This window comes from Osmerus eperlanus, chromosome 27 (assembly GCF_963692335.1).
Source record: "Osmerus eperlanus chromosome 27, fOsmEpe2.1, whole genome shotgun sequence".
In the NCBI taxonomy this organism is placed as follows: Eukaryota; Metazoa; Chordata; class Actinopteri; order Osmeriformes; family Osmeridae; genus Osmerus; species Osmerus eperlanus.
This window is the reverse complement of record NC_085044.1, coordinates 366,618-383,250: the sequence shown is the minus strand read 5'-3', so window position 1 is coordinate 383,250 and position 16,633 is coordinate 366,618. Positions and strand designations below refer to the sequence as shown.

The following is a 16,633-nucleotide window of genomic DNA, read 5'->3' as shown; positions in this document are numbered from 1 at the left end:
GTTAGTTACTGACAGGTCATCTAGTTTGTTACTGACAGGCTGAAATGTTTGAGTTTTGACAGCGTTGTCTCTGGTTGTTCTGTGACTGCAGCTGAGAAACACAAACATCCTTTTGAGTGAGGAACCAAAAACAACTATCCTTAACCCTAACCCTATCCTTAAACTTGACAAGATGTGTCTTGACAAGATGTGTTCTGCCAATATCTACTTTGTAGGCACTGTATTTTATATTAGTGGTTCTTCTCACAGCTTTTGTCTCCTACTGACAAAGTAATCCTACGTTGAAGCAGTGCTGTACTACCATTTGACTGACATTTTAAAGTAATTCTGTAACTGAAAATGGTAATACTACTTTAAAACTCTATTTCACACGTTTTTTTTCCAATCCTGAAACAAGTCTGAATCACTGGTGAACTGATCAACACTGTCAGTTTATGGATATCATAGGAATACAGTACAGAGGAGAATAGCAAAGGTCGAATCTGTGGAGTTTATGAGTGAAGCCAACCTGAAGTCTGTTGTGTCCTTCAAGTAAAAACATGAAGATATAAAAACTCATTGTTTTGCACATCTGAAAACACATTATTACATTTTCCCTCACTCAGACACTCATTGGCACATCTGAGAACACTATTTCCTGCTTTACAAGTATGTTCATTTGTGCTCTTCCTGTTTTAAACACATTTTAAACCACTAAGGATTTATTATTATCTTGGCTTTTCTTGACACTTTTCTCTGCAAATTATCTCCAGAAATTAAATCACAAAGATCTCAAATGCGCTGAACATATTATGTTGTATGTTCAAATATTATATTGTAAATACAATAATTGCATATATTGCACAATGTATTATAAAATGTGTATATTTTAAATAAATTGGACAATATATGCATGCACTTACATAATGAACATTATATATATATATTCCCCTGTTTCCCCCCACTTCACTGGTTACACATATGAACCCCCACCTGGGAGACGAGCAGGACTTCACAGCCCACTGACACAGTTACACAGCCCACTGACACAGTTACACAGCCCACTGACACAGTTACACCTTTTCATATCCTTGATGGACATCATTGATAGTGATCCGGATAGGTGAGCCAATGTTTGTCTAAACGTTGGCTCATGACAATGGTTGTGTTCACTGTGGTGTGGTCACTTTAAATATGTAGATGGTTAGAGTGTGCAGTCATTTATGTCCTGATTTTGGATCTGTCAGGTTAAATGAACATTTAATCTAGATTGTTATTTCTGGTTGGATTGTGATCCAGAGCCCTACTCCAGGCCTACTCTAACCCTAAACTTCACATTAATACTGGTGCTGATGACTTCTTCTGGCTTGTGAGGTCAATGGGAAATGTACTTTTCTGTAGGATTCACAATAAAACAACTTCTGTTTCATGCAGGAAAATAACATTTTGTGGACTCGTTTGTTGAGGCAGTGGAAAGCCTTGGTTTGTCTCAGATTGTTTCTAATGTAAACTTTTGGAGGCTTTTCCTGTTGTTGGTGTTACTATTTTGATCTGAAGAAATCTCAGGAGACTAGTTAAAAGGCAGAACTTTTACAAAATAATGTCAAATTACTTCTAACATTCAAGCATGTTCATTCACGTTCAGAGCTGAAAGGATTTTATCTCTAAATTAACCTAATTTGAGTCCCTTTGGCTAGAAGACCAACATCTAGCATTGGCTGTCCTCTTTGGACAGATTTATAGACAGTGTCCTGGTTTAGAACTGGCTGCATCTGTGACTGGTACTTAATCAGAATATAGAGGGATTTTCATAGATAAAGTAGTAGCATTAGCACTCAAAAGCCCCTCACAGTCCATGAAATGTTCACCTTTACTTACCACTTGAATGTTGGCTTCAAGTTGGGATAAAAGAAGGGCATGTTGTTTGTAGTGAATCTAAGGGATGTTTCCAGTCCTGAAGCTTTGCTTTCCCGCTAGTTATTTCTGCAGTCAGCGATGGTATGTGAAGCTGTACATGATGGTGAGCGAGCCTGAAGAGTCTCAGGTCAGACAGATCCCACATATACTGGATGAAACATAGATGAAACGTGGATGAAACATGGCTGTGTAGCGAGGTTCATGGTGCATGGTTGTTTTGTGCTGCTGTAATAAGGAGCTCATGCAGTTGAACTGTATGCTGCTCCTTACATGAGCAAGGGAAGGTGACGTGGAAAGAGAAGTTATTTAGGAATCTTTCAGATATATATATTTTGATATTTAAAGATATTATATGAATTACACAAAGATATTGCCAATATAGAGACTGTGCTATGAGGTGTAAGTACAATATATAATCAGAAATTACTTCTAATATTGAATACACATGTTTTTGTGGCTTTACATAAAAGTATGGCCATAGAGTGTTATACTCATAATATGATAAAAGTGCAAATATATTCTGCCCACACCAAGATACAATCAAAGCACATACTTGTTTCACTGTTTCTGATGGTTAAATGACACTGCACAGTGAAGTGGTCTGGGTTCAAACATTTCCATTGTGATCTGGTCAGAATCACCTGGCTTGAATAGTTAATGTTCAGATGCCTGTGTTGTCTGTTCTCTGAGGTAAAAAAAAAAGAAAACAAATGTTTATTACATTATATTTTTGCATTTAAGATTAAGCTCGGCAAAAATGAAATGATGCTGTAGAATTAAGCCAAGAAACATTAAAAGAATGTACTATGTGCAGTTGGATTGGTTTAGAAATTGTATTTAGATATATATTTTAGTAATGTCATAAATATATGATGAACGATGTGAAATACCTACAGTAGCTGTGTATGCTGACACATTTCTCATGTTAATGACATAGATGACCCCTGTCAGGACAAACACTTAGTAGAAAAACAGACTATACCTGTGGTGCTCTTTTAAACTGTATAGTAGGATTTACAAAATATGTAATGCTGTGTGACAGTTTAGCAATAGTATCTGTTGTGGGTTTTCCAAATCCAAAGTTCAGTAACTGGTTGTATCTGACATCGTAGTGTTTCGTGTTGAGGGACCTGTTGTGTTGTTGGTTTCTCTTTCAGTCTGATACGATATGACTGGTGCTGTGTGTCATCCTATGTCTGAGGTCAGAGGTGAGAGGTGAGAGGTAAGAGGTATACCCTGCCTCTACAATAAACAGGCAAGGGCATCGCTTGGTCTTTAGAATTTTCATACTGTAAAAAAGAATACCTCTGGTGCTAAATACAGTTTTGGAAGGTCAACATTTAAGTAACTAGTTTTTCTCTAACCTCCTAAGCAGTAGTAACAACACACTACTCTCAAACCGCCGACTAATGCCCTCAATGGAAGTCTATATTTAGAGCGTTTCATTTAATTAAACAAATGTCCCCTCCCCAAATATATGACCACCAGAAGGACAACAACACGCCACACACATCCCGCCCAGGGAGGAATCCTACGATATAGCATGATACTGTTCACATACCCTATATGGCCAAGCTGGTGATCAGTTGCATATACATTTAATTTGGAGGACAACAGCACATGCACATGAAAACAGTAACACCATGTAAATAATATTTTCAAGAAGCATACCTTATTATCTATATATTTTGTATTTGATAATTTAATGCACACAAAGTTTCTTGGAGAATGAGTGGAAACTGAGTTGTATATGGTCCCCTTCAGTCGCTTATAGGAATGGACCAGAACATCCCTACTGTGGGACACATTTTGAAATTGTTAAAAATGAAATATTATGAAGAGAATGATATGTTGAACATTAACATAATGTTAAACTATAAACCAAAGTGGATTGTTGTATCTACACTCGGGTAGAAAGAGTGTATTAGTTTTTTGTTTCTTTTTAAGAAAGAAGGGGCAGGATCATACAGGAAGGTGATTAATACTCAGTTGGGGGATGTTTTTGAAAGTTCTGTTGAAAACAGATACTTGGTTAAAAAATAAAAATCTGAAAATAAAAAGAAAATACATGTTGTAGACACGCTATAGTGTTACAGTCTAAAATCTAATTGGTGTGTTGCATTGAGATGATGCAGGACCTGTCTCAGTTTGGGACCTTTTCTGAACTCCATCAGTTGACTCAATGTATTTGCATTTACTGATCTAATGAGGTGGATTCATTGCAAACAGTCATTAAAAGACAAGACTGTGAAAGATCTGGTGTGCTCTGTCCATTGTGCTGGTTACAAACGTTATCACGCTCCACCCAAGAGCCCCAACCCTGCATCCTGGATCTTAGAACAAAGTTGTTTTGAAAGAATAATGCTCACTTGTAATCTGTACAGCAGCAAAGTGCAAAACCTGTGTAATATTTAGTCCTCTATTGAACAGACTGTGCAAGCAGTCATGTTTTACAGCACATGTGTGTGTAACAGATATGTTACATGCACATGTGTATGTAACAGCACATGTGTAGGTAACAGATATGTTACATGCACATGTGTATGTAACAGCACATGTGTAGGTAACAGATATTGGATGCAGTTTGGAAACTGATGTGAGGGAGACCCACAGTATTTATTTTCAAGTATGTGTGTTTCCAATTTAGCCACATCGTTTATGATCTCTCTCCAGCTTTGAATGGCTCACCCGTTTCATCATTACAATTCCATGAGATGATTCTAGAGGCTGCACTCCCATGCTCCTCCATGAGACCCACACTGCCCGTACTGGATAACTTGGATACATTCTGACATTCTGGTGCTATTTCCCCTTCATTTGGAATGCTGAGAGGATCTCTAACCCTCCTCATGCTTTTTACCAACTATCCCAGTTTTATTGTAGAAGGCTCAACAGTTGAGTAATTTGTTGTGTAGATTTGTAATAGAGAGAAGTTTACAGACTTAAAACTTTAGAAATTGAAAGAGATGTTGAGCCTGTTGTGAGGATAGATCAGCAGAAAATGTCAGAGCAAACCTGACAAAATCATGAAGCTTCATTGCAGTTAGATTTTGTGATGCCTGGTGTATCTAATGGATCAGGGTGTTAAGATAGTCAGAGTTAGTACATACCCATCCAGTAGGTCAGACAGGCAGTTTCGATGTGGCATAGATTGGAAACACTTTTCAATATGTCTTTGTGTTTTTCTTGGCATCAAGATAAGATTTTTCAAATAATGCTGGACAAAAAGCTACTGTAACATTTCTCAGTCATATACACATTTACGACACATCAAAGTATTTGGTGGTAAAGATTCACTCTGTTTCTACAGGTTGATTTCTGCTTGACCAGTCTGTTTACAAGCACCCAGAACTGCAGTCAAGTTAACCCCTTTAGTGGCCTCTTTGTAAGAAAAGATTTCAGCTCATTTTCATCCATCAACCTTCACACAACAACATCATGCCTCATTAAATGCAATAAGAGGTAGAAGGGACTATTCAGATATTCAGTCCCTAGTTTGGGTCTTCCATAGCAACTTTTTAAGTCTTGTTCATTTTCAATGAATGTTTCTGAAAAGTATAAGTTTGTTCAAATGTGTGTTCACTCTGTAGACTAGGCCTACCTCAGATGTGTGTTCACTTGTAGACTAGGCCTACCTCAGATTTGTGTTCACTTGTAGACTAGGCCTACCTCAGATGTGTGTTCACTCTGTAGACTAGGCCTACCTCAGATGTGTGTTCACTTGTAGACTAGGCCTACCTCAGATGTGTGTTCACTCTGTAGACTAGGCCTACCTCAGATGTGTGTTCACTCTGTAGACTAGGCCTACCTCAGAACCTCACACCTATTTGATGTATTGCTGGCACTCACTTTTTACTCAAGCAGAAATCCTGTTTTCCAAGAAACTGATCATGACCATTTGTATCTGATGTTTGGTATGATTTTTTATATTTAGGACGTTCATATTTGATATGTCTTTGTCAGTAATCTTTGTTTTCTAAGATACATATTTGTGTGATTTTTGCATTTGCACCTCTCATTTCCAAAATATTTTTGTTATACCATTCTTTTGTATTCATTTTCTAAGTGAATTTGTAACTAGAAACACATTGTTTTGCATAACGTTATAAAGAGGCAGCCGAAGGGTTAATCATTCACCATCTTCAGGTGTTGTTGTGATATGAAAATATTTACCAGATACATTTTTCGTGAAGAAAACAGAATCATATGGTGCTGTACCAAAGCCTTATGTGTCATACATCGGTTTTATGATTTTCTTTTCACAGGGCAAACAAATGTTCTTCTCCCATGAATTTGTGATGCTTTGAAGCAGGAATAATATACAAACCACAACAAACCAGAGCATTTCATACTGGTTTGTTGTCTGACCTGGTGTTAATCTTGTCCTATTTCTATTTAACAAATGTATAAATTCAGAACCATATGTAATAACTTATTCAGACTGGTTGGCATGGTAACTTTGTTCTTTAAACTGAAACACCTCAGCATGAACAGTGTGGACATTCCTCTTATGAACGTACCGGAGGTGCTGTTGGTGTTGGGGTACCCAGGCGAGCGCGGGAGGGCCTGAGGTGATCACAGGGCTGAGATACCAAGGTGTCAAATGCAGTGTTTATTGGATAAGAGTACCACCTAACCAGTCTTTCCAACCCACAAGCATTATCACGTCATACCTGCTGACTGGAACCTGAGTTATCTGATGCTAGGCTCATGCAACCTTTATTCTGCTTCAAATATGTTTTGTATTTTGAAATAATAAAACTTAACAAAAGCATTGAGTTGTTTTTTATTTATTTGCAACTAAATTTCAAACCTGGCAACAACAAAAAGACACCGCGAGAACAATGCCAAAATTTTAAAATGTGTAAGCAAAAAAAATAATATATGTATATATATACATATTATACTTATATATACATATATAAGTTTAACACTTCGAAAACACTTAGGTTTTGAATCCTGGCATGATATTCATCCCATACTGATGGACACTTTGTCTTCTTTGATCGCTCAAATAAATTTGCCGTGAAACAAGCGAACTGTTTGGTTCCCGTGGTGTTATTAAACGTGTGATAAACGCGAATTAAGTGAACGGATGTGTTGGGCGGACGGAAAAATATTTGAGCTATGCAAGTGGGCCGCAAAGTGGAAAAGGTCGGGAATGATTGTACTGCAAATACCTTGGGGACTGGACAGGACAGCTTGACTGCTATTACAGATATTCTCCACAAGATGGCAGAGTTGTAGGGGCAAAAAGTTTGTGATGAGAAATTTCTAATAAGAAAATAAGGTTTTCATTGTTTCTGTTATAAATTCATACATGTAACAAACATTTAATTTACAATTCCAAAATAGTTGACTAAACCACCGTTGTCTAAAGTTTGTATATGACACGTAGCGATTTGATTGACTGGATTCAATAGGTTTGAAAGGCGCTTGCGTGGGATTTTACAGTAGCAGTGCTCTTCTGCCTGTTCAGAACACGAGAACGCGCACTCTCCCCTTCGTTTGCTTGGGCGCGTCTACGCGTCCTGGTTCCAGGCTCTTTTATTTGGGAAGGGTGGCGGTGCGAAATACCGTAACATGAGCGCTCAGGGCTCTAACAAGTTTAAACTCGAAAATCGTCTGCCGATTTGGGATGTTAACGCAATGTGTTGTTGTTTATAAGGCAGTTAAGTGGCAGCGTATGTCATGGGAATACATTTTTTATTTCGATGAGACAATTACAGCTCGCTAAAAATTGCCCACATCTCTAGCGGGAATTTTTAAACACGCAGCCCGCTACAAACGTGACAGCGAGCTAATTTGACCACAGTGTGAATGGTGAAACACCGCTTAAATGAAGTGTACCTAGAAGGCTACGTACTTGGAGGATAACTAAACAACTTCCATAAGTTATCCTACGTTTTGGCTGCTGGTGTTGAGGCTGTGCATTTGTGCAGCTGCGTGGAAGACCAGAGAACATACTAGGTGAAAGCGACAGTGAGGGAAATAACTAGCCAGCTAGCTAGCGATACCAGCTAGTCACGTTACTAGACCACATCTCACCGCCAGACCAGGTAAAATGTAGTTTCTTCCCATTCTACACATAATTTACATTAATTTAAGTTGCTTATGGATAGCTAATATTTATGCATCGCTGGTGTCAAAACAGTGTTTGCTAACGTGTTTTTATTTTGCTCGTTTATTGATTGTTTAGAATCAAACGCTTGTGTGATGTGACGCTAGCTGGATTTACAGATGTGTCGGATTTCACAAACTAACACTCCTAGTGTATATAGGAAACAGCATAGCGGGCATGTATTCTAGTTGACCCTCTTTCTGCATATCACTTGGTCATGGACCATCGGTGGTAGCCTTCGTCTAAGAATTTTCCTGGTTTGATAAAGACATTTTTCACATATCGGCAGAAACCTGTTGGGATTATGATGTTGGATTTTTGTTGATGTATAGCCTAGCTATTTAAACAAATAATGTGTGTTTTGCTAGAGAGATGAGATATAAGTAAGCACAGCTTTGATTAAACGTGTACAATTTGTGTTTTAATTTGCTGTATTTCCATGGTCTGCTGGGATACAATATATGGTATCTTTTATTGCAAAAATGTTCAGTCCTGGACACCAATCTGTCTCGAACTGAACCACACCAATGGCTGCAAATCAATATTTTATCAGGGATCGATACGCCACCGCTGCTGAATGTAATGAGAATGTTTGGTCCACTGATGATTTCTGTGCAGCAGTACTGCCTGAGTGGGTTATTTGTAATAAACCATTGGTTTATTGTAATGGTAATGTGGGATACCTAGGGCATTAGCCTACAGCCTGTCTGCTATTCCTTTGGAATGATAATGTATTGTTTGGAGTAATTCGTGTTCTGGAATCTTTTTCTGCTCTTTGAAATAAGTATAACTCATGCAGACATAACAGTGATGATCCCAGCACATCCCTCCTACCACAGTAGCCTCGTTAAAACAGGAAGCATCTTGTGAGCTCTTTCTCTTCTGAAACACTGTCACCTTGACTACATGCTCCTCGGTGGTGACTGATTCAATCTGCTTTATGTTTCTCCATAAACAAGATGGCTCATCACAGACTGACCCTGAATCACTATCGATGAGTTTAGTTCCTGTTACTGTTTAATGGTGAATTATAGTTGTTTACGAGGCTCTTGTTTACAAGGTTTAGGCCATAAAGATGGACAATATCCTGGTCCTTCTCATAAACTGATCTTGTAAAGTGTTTTTATGTATATGTGTTCTTATGTATATGTATTCATCCGTTTACCTGTTAATCTTGTTGATGAAATGTGATCCATGTATTTATCGATTTATAAATGATTGTTTTTCATAAATTGAGGGTACCCTTTCGATTGTTTCAGGTTATTATAACCTTTATGTGACTCAAACACAGATATTGGTTGTCGATACTTTTGCATTTTCACACTTTTTAAAATATTTATATGAATCAGTGTTGATCCCCAATTAACTGTTAATTTGCCAAGTCAGCTTCTGTTCCTCACCTGTCACAGTCTCCTGTAGCTGTGGGTCAGGGTGGAGGTCAGGGTGGAGGTCAGGGTGGAGGTCAGGGTGGAGGTCAGGGTGGAGGTCAGGGTGGAGGTCAGGGTGGAGGTCAGGGTGTTCACCAACAACTCTGCATCTGCCTTCTTCTCCTCATGTATTTATAGGCAGCAGCCAGCAGGTTATTTAAAACAGGCAGTGTCACTGCAGTCCATAAAGAGCTGATGAATGTCATGCTGTTATGGAGCTGGACTCAGAAGTCCCTGCCTTGCTACTCACAACGTCTGCTGCCTCAAATTAGTTTCAGGTCAGATGCAGAAACTCTTCAGCCGAGGACCAGAATGCAGCTCTGGTGAAGAACTGCAAAGTGGTGGGATTTTGAATATGTTGACAGAAATGCAGCGGATATTTCTAAATGAGTCTAAATGTGCCAAACAAGTCAGTGAAGCAGCGTAGTGGCAGTTGCTTGCTGTGAGCTGTACTAACTTTGTTGTTTACTTTATAGCTCTAAACAAATGGAGGCTTTTTGTGGAAGATTAATTTCATAATGGTGTTCAAAATTCAAATTTAAGTTATTAGTTCAAGATTTGTGGCCAGTTCCAGTGAATGCACGTTTTCAGGAATTTCTTTAATCAGTTTGTTTTAAATTACCTGATTTCTGAACCAGTGGATTTCATCATCAGTTGCCACAAACCCTGTCCAGATATTCTGTGCTCAGAATTTCTCAAGTTATTACAGGATACAATATATTATCTGGTTTGTTGTTGGTTGTTGCCCAGGCATGTCTGAGGTGTTGTGTAACTATAAAGATGCTTTGTTGCTGTGGGATTCTGTGTTTAGTGTTTAGTGTTGGGGCTGTCATCGCCCCTGAGTGCAGGCGCTGGTGTCTTCCGGGGTCAGTGTGCCTGTTCTGCCTGGAGCCATTAGGATGATTGATCCTGGACTCTTTTCTTCCCTTTGTATGTTTCTCAAGACGCTATATCACTTTTTTCTGCTTCATCCACAGTGTGACATCAGATGTTTACCGATGATGAGGAACTAGGAAGTACTTGTTAAAGTCAGTGGTGCTTAACCAGCCTGTGTTCATGGACGCACACAAGACTGCCTCTGGTTGTAAACAAGTCAGTGTAACTGGTCTGTTAAAAGGGTTATCTCAACTAGCATTAGCAAAACCCTGAGTAATGGCTGTTTTATTGTAAGAAACATGTTGTAAGGTTCTGTAGACATGACCAGAGTGACACAGACATCACCACCCTCGTCATGTTCCCAGACTCCTGAACAGACTGCAGGGAAGGATTGCTACCTGCCATATGAAATGGGGAGCATTAACAGAGCGCTTCTTGGAGACCAGGGGTAGAACACTTGTTCAGGTCAGTCTGGAGGGGGCTGGGAGAGAGGTAGACCATAAGGGTTATTTCAGATAGGTCTGTGCAAACAGCAGCCTGACAAAATCATATTTTAATGCCAATAACCCTTATACTATTTGACATCCTGAACAGACTCCATACTCTGGTCAGCTTCTCTGTTAGGTAATGCAGCCACCCTCTCTGCTGAGGGGTAGTGTGTGTGACCAGCCCTGTGCTCTCTCTAAGAACCCTGGAGTCCTCTGCTGCTCTGCACAAAGGCAGCGTGACCCCTGACCCCTGACCTGGATCCTGAGGGTTGCTGTGTGGGACGACCCCCCTGCATGTTAATTAAATACACCATTGGCATCCTCACTGTCTGCTCCCAGACTCACACATTAACAGGCTTCTAAGGATGCCCTGGAATTCCCTGCTGGGATTCCATTCCCCCGTAAACAATTCCTTCATTGAGAGGAGAGGGCTGGCGCTCTGCCAGGCTGGGCCTACCAGGGCAGAGCTGGGATAATAATGCAGCTCTCACAAAGGAACAGGCTCATTCAGAGCTGCTTTGGCAACATTGTGTGGAAACCACAGAGCAGATACCTGTGCAGCACCAACACAGCCCCAGTCTCTGTGATGTTCTGCTAGTGTAGAGTGTGTGTGTGTGTGTGCTGCTAGTGTTGTGTGTGTGTGCTGCTAGTGTAGGGTGTGTGTGTGCTGCTAGTGTAGTGTGTGTGTGTGCTGCTAGTGTAGGGTGTGTGTGTGTGCTGCTAGTGTAGGGTGTGTGTGTGTGCTGCTAGTGTAGGGTGTGTGTGTGCTGCTTGTGTAGGGTGTGTGTGTGTGTGTGTGTGCTGCTAGTGTAGGGTGTGTGTGCTGCTAGTGTAGGGTGTGTGTGTGTGTCATTGGCCCAAACGAACAATACTAAAGTATTTTGAGTCACACATGTTTACCTACTTTATCTCAGATCTTGAAATGTCTGCTAAAGTCAACACTCAAAACAAGTTACTTTGTTATACCTCTGAGCCAGATATCACTTATTATTGATATTGTTGTAAATTGCTGCCATAAAACTGATAAGGCAAATGTCTATGCAAAGTTATTTTACTAGTTCCAGATATCCTTATTATCCCTCTCCCAGAGTCCAGCTCCAGGGCACAGGGAGTCCTCCAGAATGGACTGTTTCTCAGGTGTCTGTCTACTCTGACTCAGCTGGGAGTGTGGGTCAACAGCTGTGAACCATGAACTGCCTGGCTGAAAGGATCTGAATTTCCAGCCAGAACACAACAATGTGAAGCTGTTGGCTGGTTAGTAGGGCTGTCACGATAACCTACTGGTTAGGCCTGCAGACTGGACCTGCACCAGGCTGTTCTCAGCCCCCTGGCAGGCTGGAGGAGGAGAGGGCAGAGAGAGGACAGGTGCTTCAGGTGGACGCATGACGTCCCACTCATCAGGGAAGGAGGAAGGGCCAGCTCATCACATTACTGCCACCCTGTCTGTGTCTGGGGGTTCCTGCCTGCAGCACAGCAGAATTCGACTTGGTGGAAAAACATACATTAAGATCTCAGGTAATATGGAAGTGCTGTAACAGTTACAGTCTAGAATAGCCACCCAGTATCATAGAAGAGAGTGAGAGATAGGAATGTGTGAGAGTGAGAGACACAGTGACAGAGACAGACCTACAGACAGAGTGAGACAGAGAAGTTGTGTGTGTGGGCTGTTCCTCCAGCTGTGATGAACAGGCAGCGTGAGCGATGAGTCACCAGTGAGACAGGCTCCTCATTCTTCTGCTCATCCTAATTTGACTGAAATGGAAATGATTGTGTGTGTGAGAGACAGAAGGTGAGACTGAGAGAGAGAGGGAGAGAGAGGGGGGGAGAGAGAGACCGTCCTGAATCTTCTGCAGCTCATGGTATAAGCAGATGTGATGATGGGTTAGTAGTAGACATGAAGAAGCTCTCAGGATGCTGATGCATCAGAACTTTACAGACACACCCCACATGTAGTATTGCCCCTCCTGCTAAATATGAATGTCTCATCATTTGAATCCTGGTGAAACATGACATTATTTTGGTTTGGAAATGCAACAGAATCCATCATATAGTTTTTCTCCACTTCCTAGATAGTGGTTCATGAGGCATAGATGGTGTCTCTCCCTTGTCTGTCTGTATTAGAGACTGATGGGATTTGAGCTTTGCTGTGCTTTGAACATCACTAGAGGCCCCAGAGGATGTGTGTGTTGGTGTGCAGAACATGGAGAACCGTGGAGATACGCACAGACCCTCTTTCATCCTCCAACCTCTCCACTTCAAACGGCTTGAGTTTGGAGCTCCAGTGTAGCAGCAGTCATCCCACAGTACTGGATGGGGATATCAAGCTGCAGGCCATCAATGATGGCCATCCAGACTTCTACCACACTGTGTGATGTGCTGTGGTGCTCACAGGGACAATCCACAGTGCATAATGTAACTGGAAAGTTTCAAAAAACTGGTTTTGAAAGGTTCCCCAAAAGGGCTTGAAAGGTTTGAGAAATATTTTCGAAAAGAACGTTTCGAAAGGTTGAATTTGTATAAAAAAATAAAGGTTAGAAAAAAACATTTCTGAAATATTGTTGTCGACAACTGAGAATAGAGACAATCCTGATCACCCATGGCTAGATATGTGGGGAGATATTGGATATTGTCAAAAAAGATTCCTGGCGAATTCTAAAGGTTCGGAAAAAAAAGTTTTGAAAGGTTGAAAAAATAAAATGTTTCCAACCTTTCAAAATGTTTTTTTCCAACCTTAAAAAAATAAATACAAATTCAACCTTTCAAAACTTTCTTTTCACACACAATCAGGTCTTTAAATGCCACCTTATTATTGTGTTGATACTGGATATCTATCTACCGGATGTTGTTGGGGAGTTTTTTTGCTTCCAGCACAGTAGAGGTTAAAGTGTTTCATCTGCTGCCTTTAATGAGATCCTCAGGCGATACACACAAAATAACAGATTGTTTTTCTCACCTCCCTCTCCTCTCTCTCTCATCTTGCTTTTAATGTCAATCTTCTCTCTCCTCTCTTCTCCCTCTCTTCTATATCTTCTCTCTTCTCTCCCTCTCTTCTCTCTCCCTCTTCTTCCTCTCTTCTCGCCTCACCTGGTCACAGCTTTCTCTCCCTCTGTTTCTTTACTTGTTAAAACATCTCCTTCCTTCATCCCTCTCCCTTCATGCTCTGTCTCATCTCCTATTTCGTCTTCTCTCGTTTTCTGCTCGCTCATCCCCTATCCCCTTATCTTGCTCTTTCATCTACCTCTCACTCGTGTAACCCCCCTCCCTCCCCCCCCCCCCCTCCTGGCAGGCTGCTCCAGCAGTGAGTCAGTATGATGGAGTTCGGCGTGGGCGCTGCGACGGGGAGCCCAGGTCTGCCTGGATCCACAGCAGCCACCAGCCATGACGCCTCCTTCTCCACCAAGGACGACAGGTAACCAGCAGCAGCTTAGTGCCTCTGGCTGGGGGGAGGAGGGGCAGGGGGCGGGGATGCCAGGCTCCGGCACTAGCATGTGTGGGTGTGCACACATCTGCTAGAATTCTGCGTGTTCAAAAAGCCCTCTGCTGCTTCTCCACACGGAGGACTGACGTGTGTGTGTGGGGGGGGGGTGTACAGACAGTGGCAAGTCTAAGTTCTCTTCAAGGTTAGTATGGAGAATGTTATATGCTGTTGGACACAGTTATTACCAACCCTGCTGGAAGCCCACATTCAGCTTTTTAACATGAAATTGCTAGCAGCTAGCCCTCTTCACCTGCTGAGGGTTAGCATAACAGCTATCCCCTTCTCCAACTGATGGTTAGCATAGCAGCTAGCAGCTACGTCATCGACTGAAACCACATGCCAACACGCACTCTGACTCAGAACCATGTGCCCATTCTTGTGAATGGCAGTATCACCTTGCATTGCATGCACACTGCATATCTTGGCTTCTTAAAGACACACGTGCGATCACATTTCCTTTTTCATTCTGTATCACAGAAACTACCAGCACTCCCCCTCCCCCAATGGGCTCTATAACCAGTGACTGCTTTACTGTGGGACCGTAGAACACATACAGCCCTCCACCTCTGCTTTACTGTGGGACCGTAGAACACATACAGCCCTCCACCTCTGCTTTACTGTGGGACCGTAGAACACAGACAGCCCTCCACCTCCTCCCAGCAGCGCGGTCTTTCTCTGCCTCATGTTCAGACCAGCCCAGAGCAGGAGACTTGATGACGTATGTGTGTGTGTGTTGGATGGGGTGTGTAGTGACCGTGTAGATATGTGTGTTGAGGTGGGTGTGTAGCGACTTTGTAGATGTGCCTGTTTCTGCATGTGCGGGTAGAATATTTCCTCGATTCCAAAGACGGAAGCTTGCTGAAAATGTGTGTGTATTTCTGTAAAACCATTCTCAAGGAATTGTCCCCTTTTTGCAGCTGAAATACAGTCCACAGTCTCTCGTCTCCTCCCTCTCTCTTCCTCTCCTCTCCTCCCCTCTATCCTCCCCTCTCTCCTTTCCTACCCTCTCCCTTTCTCTGTATTGAAGTTGTCCCAAATCCTCCATGTGCAGGGGTTGCCATGGCAGCAGCAGCTTAGCATACATTAGATATTAGTCCAGCATTACAACAGAGAGAAGAGGGTCTGAATAGAGGGAGAGGAGTGCTGGTGTGTTGCTGCTGTGTGGAGCTGCCAGGCTGCTGAGGAGGGAAGGTGGCTGCTGTGTGGAGCTGCTTCTGGTAACAGAGAACCCTGGTCCTGTCAGCGTAGAACCCTGGTCCTGTCAGCATAGAACCCTGGTCCTGTCAGCGTAGAACCCTGGTCCTCTCAGCGTAGAACCCTGGTCCTGTCAGCATAGAACCCTGGTCCTGTCATCGTAGAACCCTGGTCCTGTCAGCGTAGAACCCTGGTCCTGTCAGCATAGAACCCTGGTCCTGTCAGCGTAGAACCCTGGTCCTGTCAGCGTTTGAACCCTGGTCCTGTCAGCATAGAACCCTGGTCCTGTCAGCGTAGAACCCTGGTCCTGTCAGCGTAGAACCCTGGTCCTGTCAGCATAGAACCCTGGTCCTCTCAGCGTAGAACCCTGGTCCTGTCAGCATAGAACCCTGGTCCTCTCAGCGTAGAACCCTGGTCCTGTCAGCATAGAACCCTGGTCCTCTCAGCGTAGAACCCTGGTCCTGTCAGCATAGAACCCTGGTCCTGTCAGCATAGAACCCTGGTCCTCTCAGCGTAGAACCCTGGTCCTGTCAGCGTAGAACCCTGGTCCTGTCAGCGTAGAACCCTGGTCCTGTCAGCATAGAACCCTGGTCCTGTCAGCGTAGAACCCTGGTCCTGTCAGCATAGAACCCTGGTCCTGTCAGCATAGAACCCTGGTCCTGTCAGCGTAGAACCCTGGTCCTCTCAGCGTAGAACCCTGGTCCTCTCAGCGTAGAACCCTGGTCCTGTCAGCGTAGAACCCTGGTCCTCTCAGCGTAGAACCCTGGTCCTGTCAGCGTAGAACCCTGGTCCTGTCAGCGTAGAACCCTGGTCCTCTCAGCGTAGAACCCTGGTCCTCTCAGCGTAGAACCCTGGTCCTGTCAGCATAGAACCCTGGTCCTGTCAGCATAGAACCCTGGTCCTGTCAGCGTAGAACCCTGGTCCTCTCAGCGTAGAACCCTGGTCCTGTCAGCATAGAACCCTGGTCCTCTCAGCGTAGAACCCTGGTCCTCTCAGCGTAGAACCCAGGTCCTGTCAGCGTAGAACCCTGGTCCTGTCAGCGTAGAACCCTGGTCCTGTCTGGAACCTGTGTTCAAGCTATGTAGCGTGCTCTGCAACTGAACAGCCTTTAAAAGAATAAAGTGAAAGATGAGTGTACTGGTCAAAACAGGGC

General features: G+C 42.6%; 1 protein-coding gene and 1 long non-coding RNA gene across 3 annotated transcripts in view; both read left to right on the top strand.

The window, feature by feature from the left end:
* The first annotated feature begins 45 nt into the window (after nucleotides 1-45).
* LOC134014014 (uncharacterized) lies at nucleotides 46-6,670 on the top strand. Its single transcript, XR_009929013.1, has 2 exons — nucleotides 46-4,361; nucleotides 4,412-6,670. It is a non-coding gene; the product is annotated as an uncharacterized LOC134014014 (long non-coding RNA).
* Nucleotides 6,671-7,426: 756 nt separating this feature from the next.
* Nucleotides 7,427-16,633, top strand: part of arhgap32b (Rho GTPase activating protein 32b) — a 47,044-nt gene continuing 37,837 nt past the window's right edge. The window contains exons 1-2 of one of the 2 annotated variants that reach the window (XM_062453963.1): nucleotides 7,427-7,955; nucleotides 14,095-14,217. In XM_062453963.1, coding sequence (XP_062309947.1) covers nucleotides 14,117-14,217 — 101 coding nt within the window. In that variant the 5' untranslated portion in view covers nucleotides 7,427-7,955; nucleotides 14,095-14,116. The remainder of the gene's footprint in view (nucleotides 7,956-14,094; nucleotides 14,218-16,633) is intronic. The other variant, XM_062453962.1, reaches the window with a different exon arrangement.